At 41.3% G+C, this 10,099-nt stretch overlaps 1 protein-coding gene across 1 annotated transcript; it reads right to left on the bottom strand.

The window, feature by feature from the left end:
* Positions 1 to 475: 475 nt before the first annotated feature.
* On the bottom strand, positions 476 to 8,035 carry agtrap (angiotensin II receptor-associated protein; the record flags this gene model as incomplete). The annotated part of the gene is made up of 5 exons (XM_080495584.1): positions 476 to 612; positions 5,392 to 5,599; positions 6,855 to 6,963; positions 7,146 to 7,180; positions 8,009 to 8,035. The coding sequence occupies 5 exons, from the start codon at positions 8,033 to 8,035 to the stop codon at positions 476 to 478; spliced, it is 516 nt and encodes a 171-aa protein (XP_080351710.1).
* Between the last annotated feature and the right edge of the window lie 2,064 nt (positions 8,036 to 10,099).

Here is a 10,099-nt window from a genome sequence, read left to right as displayed (position 1 = left end):
GTCAAGATGAACTAAAAGCGGTTGGAAAATATGACTTTCATCCTGCAAACCAGGAGAACTCAACTTATAGGACACGCAGAGAAACAGTGCCACATTTGTCAAAAAAAAAAAAAAGGAGGGGGGGGGATCTTCTTGAAGTAAGAAGTAAAACCCATCTACTAAAAATAGCAGGTGGTAACAGCAACACAGCATGGGAGCGGTAGACTGCTTTTCCCTCCACATTTATTTAGCAGTAATGTGCGAGCTCAGCAAAAAAAAAAAAAAAAAAAGCATCACCGGCTTTGAACTTAATTTGAAATTAAAGTGTTTAATTATGCCACATTTCTAGCTGGAACCCAAACCGATCATAATTTAGCATGAGATGAGTTTGCTTTCAGTGTTGTGCTCTGCAGAAGTCTATCTGCAGGAAACACAAAACTGTAGAATTTGACCCCGTGCATCGCAGTGGTGCATTAAAAAAAAAAAAAGAGGGTGGTCAGTATGTGCGGACTCCTGGTTTGCTGTCCTGTGCCTGGTTGAAGGGATTTGCCGAGGAGGAGGTGGAAGAGGAAGACTCGTCCTGATTGTCGATTGACTGATAGGCGTCTCGGTTTCGTGACACGGAGGGGAAACCTGCAGGGACACACAAACGATCTTCAAAACACACACGAAAACACGCCTCCCAGGCAAACATGTAATATTTATTCATGCGTAATCATGGCTGCCGTTGCTTGGACTGTCGTTTGTCTCGCGTACTGTATAAGAAATCAGTTTTCTAAATGGGAAAGAAAATCCTTGAAAAGCTTCCAAACTCAAATGTTTTTTTTTTTTTTCTTGGTCTTTCACGCTCGTTTCTCCTTCAGAAGACTCATAACGCAGTTGGGCAGATTTGTTATCTCGACTTAAGCATCTGGCGGCCTCTGGATAAATATACCCTGTGCTGCTGGAAGCAATTCCCCCCCCCCCACCGACATATAGTAAACACTGCTCTTGATGAATGTTGGATTGAGCAAACATATAATTCTGTTTAAAATTCTACTTTGAGTCGTGCAAAAATGCTTCTGCTTTCACAGAATAACAACAAGCATGTTTTTTTAGTTGTTTTTTTTAGAAGTTTAGAGTCCTCTTTGTCACCTCTGCATGACTTAGAGAACCACTGTGACAACCAAACGCATCAAATGCCAGTCAAACAAGCTATTTACATTCACTGCAGAGGGTTTGGATTATTTGCCAAAAATACATACAGACTTTTCTTAAAACACAATAAAAAAAACAAACAAACAAACAGTTAAATTAATAAAGAAGTCAAACAACCAGCAAATGACACCAGGTGAGGTTCAATAAAGCGTTTGCAAATAACCAGGTCACATTTATCGTCTATTATGAGTCAAAACATTATATTGACTTTAATTAGGCTGATTTTAGGATGTGCGCCATCATGCAGCTCGGTTTTTCAATATATGCAAACAGAATACAACTGCACAAATGAGGTATCTGGAGACTAGAACTCTAAATTAAACATACAGTAGACGGAGAAAAAAAAACCTTCTCAACACATATAATACTAGAGATGTGCAGACAAACATAGTTTTGCAGGAAGGTTAGTGGAAGATCAAGGTGATGATGACGATAAACAAATTACAGTGCGAAACGATGACAGAAAATTGACAACATAATGATTGAGAGGAAAATATCCTGCAGCTTGCTTGTTCTGCAGCTTGATTTGTAATCTTACTTTCAGCGTGGAAGGGGGCGGAAAAAGGATGGGCGGAGGACAGAAAAAGCAAAAAAAAAGAAGGAAGGAGGAGAAGCCGGGAATCAATAGCGGCGGGCAATAAAGGCACTGTCAGCACTGTCCGTAGTGCATCGACTGTCCACAGAGGTCTCTAAGTCTGAGAGGTCAAAGATCAGAGGAGACATCAGAGGAAAAGAGAGAAATGATCAAATCACAACAGGAAAAAAAACTAACAAAAAAACAAAACAAAACAAAATCACATAGATGTACAAAAACAAGACACGGATCAAAACATTCCACAGGTTCCAAGAATGTGTTAAAATTAGGGGAAATATTTTAAGTTTTCTCTATTTAAAATGTATTTACTGCTCTGGCCGCTTTGAGATCAGACTGTGTGGCCACTAATCTGCAATTTCCTATGGAGATGCTCCTGGTTTGTCTCATTTTTGCACATTTCACAAATGCCTTTGTTAGTAGTGTAGCTGATAAGAAAGTATACTGGGGACAATTCCACTTGAGTTTGATCGCAATTATATCAAAATCCAGCATTGCTGGAGATGTACAGTATCAGTCCATCGACAGTGTGGTGTAAAGTTACATGGCCAAATACTGCAAGTACAAAGTAAATCAGTTAGCATAAGAACATTATTTTTGCTTTGAACTTGACCAGGTGATAAACTAAAAGTATGAATCTTTCCTAGTTTACTGGTTTGGACAAAAAAATGTTGCAGTTTCCTTTAAACTCACTCTGGCTTTTTGATGTTTTACCAAAACTATTAACACTTTTTTTTAATTAATCATATTTTGTGACTTGTCATCCGCAGCAATGTTATGCACTTCTCCAAACAACAACAATCTTTTGATGTTTTTTCCAACTAAAAAGCATCACTTCGTCCGCTGAGCTTCAACATGCTACAAAATCATGCTGTGATGTCCCACGTTGGGTAAATTTAGGACTCCTTGGTCACTCCTGCCGCGTTCAGACTTCAATCAAACTTCAATCCAACGGCACCGGTACGTCTGAACACGCCTGTGTGCTGCTTCCCAGACAGACCCGGATCACTCGCTTGGTGCAGGATTATCAAAGTGGGGTTCACACTTCCAGAAATAGACTGCACAATCACAGCGATGACTCCGGGGTTTGTTTTAATCAGGCCGAACTTGACAAGTGTGAACACACCCTCAGACAGCGTCTTCTAGTCTGGATCCAGGCACTCTGCGTGAAACCAGCCCACCTTGAATACATTTAAATGAAATAACATGAAGCGAGGCTGAAGCCATTTGATTAAGTTCAAAATATTCAATTCAATCGGGTGCAGTGGAGCCGGGAGAGCAGAGGATGCAGAGCAGCGGACAGAGGTAAGCAAGGATGTCATGTAAGAGAAGGACTGCTACAACCCAGCATTACATAATATTTGAATAGTTGTTGTAGATTTGACTTCTACTCAATACTGCTTTGAAATACTGTATTTACCATCTGTAATAGTCACATATGGCTCTTGGGCTCCCTTAACCTTTCACCAAATTCACCTCACACATTGAATTTTAAAAGGTCAGAAGCAATAACAGCTCATCTAGAATGCATTTGAAAGAGAAATCGTTAAAAGTTTATAGTTTCCTCATATTCACAATGTTGCTTGAATAAATTTCCAGTATTGGTGTAAGAAAAACCATTTCATATATATACTTATATACTCCATAACAAATGTTTTCTTGTTGAACCACTTGTTAGCCTCATGCGCTAATAATAATATATATATATATATATATATATTTTACTATGAGGAATTGAAATATCAACTTGTACAGATGCTTGACATGATCAGATGTTTGTTGGCATTTGCATTTTCAGGCATTTTAACAAATGCAACAAACAGTCAGTTTGACTGACAGTTGAAGAAAAACTGTATAGTCTCAGATTTTCAGCGATTTATATTTTAAAATTTTTTGTGGAAGCGGCGTGAAAGTTAAACCGAAATCCATAAATTCAAACCACAACAAAAAAAATCCCCCCCCCCCCCCCCCCCCCCATCAGCTCCCAACATCAACAGTTCACTCACACCTGATTGCCCAATTCCCAGAGCGCCCTGTGCGGTGGGGAACCGCATAAATGCCAGCGACGCAATCAGGCTGCAATTAAAACAGACATTGTCTGAAGCTAACATTTTGCCGCTTTCATCAGTCAAGCGCAAAAAGACTAATGGCTGTACCTGCTGTGTCAATGTGGCGGGAAGGCAAAACCACAGAGCCGGCGCATTCATCAATATTCAATTATCCCTCAAAGGGTCGGGAGACGTTCTTTTGTCAGCTGCACGTTTGGGTTGCCATGCAGGAGTAATTCCATTACTTCTCCCAGTTTGCAGTCAAATAAATGGTCGTTTCAGCTAAAAATATTACAGTACCAATTTTTACTCCCCTTGTATTGGCGTCTTGTGTGTTTTAGTAATAATTTGATTTTGCCGTCTACTTATTGGAGTAGACCACAATTCAATTCAGAAATGTTGGGCCCTCCTGAGCGTGGTTGCTGCCCGACATCCTCAGATAGATCCCTGCCGGCGGCGCAAAAAAAGCTGGTTAAAACCTAAAAGATGACCAGACTTTTGCCATCAAAGCCTGAATCCGTTGGAACGGCTTTGCCTGAAGAGAGAAGGCTGCGCAAACACATTTACACAAGAAAGAGAGAGAGCGAGAGAGAGAGAGAGAGCGAGAGAGAGAAAAAACCCCTCAATGCTGCCATTTTTGTTTATTCCATAAAGCTGAAGCGTGGCGGAACGGTCTCGAGCGTTTAAGTGTCCACTACACCTCACAGCTCCGCTGGATTTCTAATGGGGAAAATCTCTCACAAGAGCAAGTTCAAGTCTCCGAATCAATGGCTTCACATGGCCGATCAAAGTACAAACGAAGTGAATCCTTGAGAGTAAGCCAGCATATTCATCAGACGCGTTTTACACGAGTGCCTCTGCTCTCGTTCGTCTGAGGACATTTCTATCAACATTGTCACATTCATGCAGTTCTAAACTGCCAAGGTTTTGACCGTCTTTGATATTTTGTTTATTCTTTTTCATCTGTAACGCAATTTATAGCTCTGCATTTCCACGTCGCCTCCTGTCCTATTTTTGTGCCATCATGACAGCCTGCATATGTTTAATATGTTCCTTGGCGCACTAGAATTCGGTGGCAGGGATGACACACAAGCGCTAAAAACAACTTATGGAAAAAAAAAAAGGAAAAAAAAAAAAAAAAGGGGCTTCTTTGCCCCGCTTAGATATTTCACTGCGTTTAAAGTCTTGTGACTGTAACTAATTAGTTTGACGGAGGAATCATCTGCCAGTGGTTTAAACACACAGTCTTTCCAGTTTGTGCTGCGCTTGGCATGTCTTTTGAGAGGAACTGCATGAAACAACGCAGGGAGGAGGTAGGAGACGCCTCTGGAGGCATGCAACGGACCATACCATGCCCTTCAGTCACACTTGTAAATGCAATTTTGAATTTACACTTTCAACAGAATGTAGGTGTACAAGATGTGCGTTATTAAATGTGCATGTCAGGCTGGAAACAGGAAACACTCAACATACATTTTTTTGCCGTAAAGATTCCACATACAAAAGGTGGGGAAAAAAACCCATATAGTCTGCAACTCTTAAAACGCAGTCAAGAACCTTTGTGTCTTTACTCACCAAAGTTAACGTTGTAATCTCCTCCTCGCTCGCGGTACATTTGGTAGACAAAGAAGCAGGAGGCGGGTTTGAGCAGCAGGTTGAGGATGGCCATTCCCGCGCTGAAGCGAAACACGTCCCGCGGCCTCTCCGCAAACTCATTAACGGGATAATAGATCCCGAAGTGGATGATGTCGGTCAGTATCGTGACGACCATACCCATCAGAAACTGTGGCGACAAGGAAGAAAGTCGACTCGCGTCACAAGTGAAGTCTGTAACCTGGAACTCTCCTTTGTGTGTGTGTGTGTGTGTGTGTGTGTGTGTGTGTGTGTGCAGGGTAAGTACATGTGAAATCTCGCCTGTTCGCCAGATGATCAGTGATCACAATGTTTAGGGGAGCGAACATCTTTTTGTCCCGGTTGTTTGACGAGTTTGGATTTAATCTTTGTGTCCAACAAACCACCTGGATTTATTGTGTGCGGCATGAAGAAGTTATGAACAAAGGGTCTATTTGCACCATAACTTCAGAATACCTCAAGTGACCTTTTTCATTTCTCCTAATGTGACAAAAAAAAACCCACAAATTCTTACACATCAGTGTACAAATTATTTTGTGTCTGTCAATCAGCCGTCCCTAAAAATGGAAAACTTCATTTTATAGTTTAAGCAGTCCTGGTTCACCCTGCTGGCTAAAACAGGGCCTTTTTCTTTCAGAGTTTGCATGTTCTCCCTGTGCATGTGTGCTTTTTGATCCCAACAGTCCCAAATTGTGGCTGCATGCACTAGTGTGTGTCTGTCGCTCTGTGTTTGAGTGTGACGGACTGGCGAACTGTTCAGGTTGCAGCCATCAGTTGGATTAAGCAGTATAGAAGATTAATGGGTGAATGAATGGATGGATGGATGGATGGATGGATGGGTTTTCTCCAGGTAGTCTGGCTTTCTCACACAAACACATGCTTGTTTGGTTATGCGGTGACTCCATTAGTTCATCCAGGGTTCACCATGTCGAAGAAGATGCGGGTAAAGAAGATGGATAAATGGATGAATACAAATATGTGCAGGAACCAGTAAAGGTGATTAATGATTAGGAAATACAAATTGTACAAACTCACTTTTGACGATATCATCAGTACCAATGACTAACTCCAATGATTGTTTTCATGAAATCGGAAGTACAATAAATCTATCATGTGTATTACTCTGACAATAGCAAAGACTTGCTTTGCAGGAATGAGAGAGTGTTTTTGTGACTCCGGCTCTTGGCGCAGCTGGATCACTAAAAGGCTGACAGGCAAACCTACTGTACTCGGCGCTGCGACAAGGAGAGGCGATCTCTCTCTCAAAGGACTGCACACAGATTGTCCTAGATTCCACACACAAATGGGTTATCGCGGATGCACAGCACTGGCGCCTATAGTTAGACTCCTGCATGTGTCACATGATGTTCCGATCGCGTGAAGAAAGAATTGAGGCAAACACTCGCCATGAGCACCGCATCGATCGAGTCCCTCTGTGCAATCGCCCACACTCCGATCGCCAGGACGCCAAAGTTGCCCCACGCGAAAGACGAGGGCAACCACGCCATGCAGCCCCTGACGGGAAGACAAATCACACAGGGGAGATCTTGACACGGCGTCTCGGAGCCACGGCATGTCTGAGTGTGCTGGACGTGCAGGTGAAGCAGTGCGGCCGGGCAGAGACAGTGAAAATGTGTGTCAAAAGAGGAGCTAAATTCCTCAGGTTTGTGGAAGAAAAACAAAAAGTTCACACTCACCACACTGTGAGCAGCCAGTGCACCAGAACTATGGCCTGGAACAGAGAGAAGAGAAGAGAGATGGTGAGGTTTTCTCATAGTTGACCAGTTATATACCAACAAAACAACTCTTTTTTTTTTTTTTTTGTCTTTTATAAAAAAGCAAAACAATTGACAACAATCAAAAGTACACCTGGCCAACAAGAAGTGATCAGAACAGTAATTAAATGCATGCTGAGTTCCATCAATCAGTTCACTGACAGTGAAATCAGAAATTACTCAATTAAACAAGGAACATGTGATCACATTCTCCTGGAAGGCTGAATACCGAAAATATTCCAGTATGAGTGACCCCTTGGGATTATATTTTAATCTTTGGAAGTTTCATTTTCCATGACTGATTGGTTTTCTTTCTCTTCTTTTTTTTTTCTTTTGCAAGTTACTTTGAATGTCAACCAGAGAAAATTAACTACACGAAAAAGCATTTATTGTAGTTTAACATCCAAACTAATTGGAAATCACATTTTACTGCTCTGCATAGTATATAGGCATTTTTTTATATAGCTAATGAAATGTTTCTACAAATAAATTTAGTTTAAACCATTTTTGATTAACAAATCCATCAGCACAATTCATTCTGTTTAAAAAGCAAAGTGTACTCTTTAATCCCAAATCTACTTTAACATATGTTTTTTGTCTAACTTGATGAAAAACTGCTATTCATTGAGGTCTGTGAGTCAAGTAGAGGAAGCTAGTTGCACCACAGAGAAGTAAATGAGAAGTGAAAAAAAAAAACACACAAAAAAAGAACAGTTGAGATCTCCACCAAATGTAATCATGTGCTCAGTCACACTGTATGATAAAACATTAAAAGCAAGCCTCACCTTCAGATTGATGGCAGGGATTTCCATGATAGGCCGTTTGGTTTCCAGCAGCTCCCCCTTGATCCGACCAGTTTCAACTTGTTGAAAGGCTTCATGAAACACTGCTGCAGCCTCTGTGTTGCACAAACTTCAGCGTGAAACCCCTCCTCCCCCTCGGCTCAACCTGCAAACACAAGCCATGTGACAGCAGCCTGACTGCTTCCCATGTGACTCCCACCTCCTGCACTCCTCTCATCTTCCTCCAACTTCACCAACAGATTTGTGCGAGTTTATGATTACAGTTAATAATTGCTTCTATGAAAAGTAGTGGAGTGAACTTTCACGAGTTACTAAAATTAAACAGAATTTGTAGCAGGAGGAAGAGTTTTGCAATAGAGACACCCTGGACACAGAAAACACACATTGCGATCTCCAATTAACCTGAAATGCTTTTGGACTGTGAGAAGAAACCCTCTGGCACAAAGGAAGAAAAGGCAAACTGCACAAACTCAGAGGCAACAACTACAACAAAACAGTGCAATAGTGACCATAAATGCCAACTCAGCTTTTTCTTCTTGTCCAGAGAAAGATAGAATCATGTCTGTGCATATTTAGACTCCTATGTGGCAAATAGTATAATACATGAAGCTGTAGGCAATTGCTTCACGAAATCCAGTGAGGATTTCACAACTTTTCAGCTAGAAACAGTGAAAAACTTGCAATTATACTACTTCTGTAGATCTTAATGATATAAATGAGAATATCTTCCTTCTAGGACAGTTGTTTAGGGGGTTTTGTGGGTCAGTCTGCTTTATTGATTAAGTTCAGAGGAAGGTTGTCAGAAGTCTATGAGTGATTCACTCTGATAATTCCAGTCTGTTTCAGTTTATCAAGCAATCAATATAAAGTCCCATGTTTTCAGCTGAGAGCTCTCCTGCTCTGCACGACAGCTCTGTTTGACAGACGAACATATCAAAATATGTTGTCTGGTGATTTAATAAACACATCCATAAAAAGATTTATTTTCACTGTAATCTGGCGTGATCTGATTCAGCTGATGGGTGCAGGCAGGCGTTAACCTTTGACCTTACCACTTCCTGTTAACGAGAGCACTTTTTTTTTCTTCGTCACTGCGTAAATTGGCATTATCAGTAAAACACGGAACGATTTTTGCTGCTAAAACGTCCGCGTGTTGGAAACGGGAGCGGAACTGGGAAGGAACATAATATCTTCTTTGTCTTAAATTGCAGCGCTTTTATTGTATGTGAGTGTCGGTGTCGCAAGTTGGAAATAAAATAGAGATCCTGAATTGAGCAGCATCACTGAAAAATTGCGCTTCCTCCGTAGCACCACCAAAAAAAAAAAAAAAAAATCTCTGACACTGCCAATGATTAGAACTGACATCATTGGAAGCTGTTGTTTCCTGCAACATGAAAGAAAATGTTTGTTTGTGGTTTCAGCCTTTTGGACTTTTGCTCAGATAAAAATAAAATGGGTACAGAAGATGGATGCACGAATGGAGATAATCCATTTTTATGCCTCGAGCATGGCAGATGGCTTCTGCAGGAGCTGGATTGAACTCTGACCCCCGTGTGACCTCTGACCCCCCTGACAGCAGATTTCTCTCTTTAATTGAAGTGCTGAAGCTTTAAAATCTTCAGGAGGGAATTTGGGTGCTTTAGTGGATGTGGAGATGTGAAACCCTTGTGATAAGGACATGTTATATAATTTTGAGCTTGTAACAAGAGCTTTGAATTTTAGTGAACACTAATAGTTTTCTTTAATGTTCTCACCTGTAGCAAAAAAATTTAAAAAACGTATGGAATGTTAAACAAAATAACTTTCTGTTTTAGTTTAAGTCGCGGGGATGCTTTGTTTGTTCTCATGTAAATTCTTCTCACTGCTGCGTTTCCCTTCGAGAGTCCGCCGATTGAGAAGACGTAGACGTGAACTTTTTGAATTAATTTCTTCCAAAAAGCCTCCCGAAAGGTGGAAAGTGCCTCTGTTGCAGCCGCAGCCCTGCCGGGACGTGGTTGTGTGTAATCTATCACTTTGCTGGCGGTCGGCCAGGTTTTCACCGGGGAGCTCCGCCGGGGCGCTCTGTCGGAGGCC

This window comes from Blennius ocellaris (genome assembly GCF_963422515.1).
Source record: "Blennius ocellaris genome assembly, chromosome: 4".
Lineage (NCBI taxonomy): Eukaryota > Metazoa > Chordata > Actinopteri > Blenniiformes > Blenniidae > Blennius > Blennius ocellaris.
The sequence above is the reverse complement of the archived record's forward strand: the minus strand, read 5'-3'. Positions and strand labels throughout refer to the sequence as shown.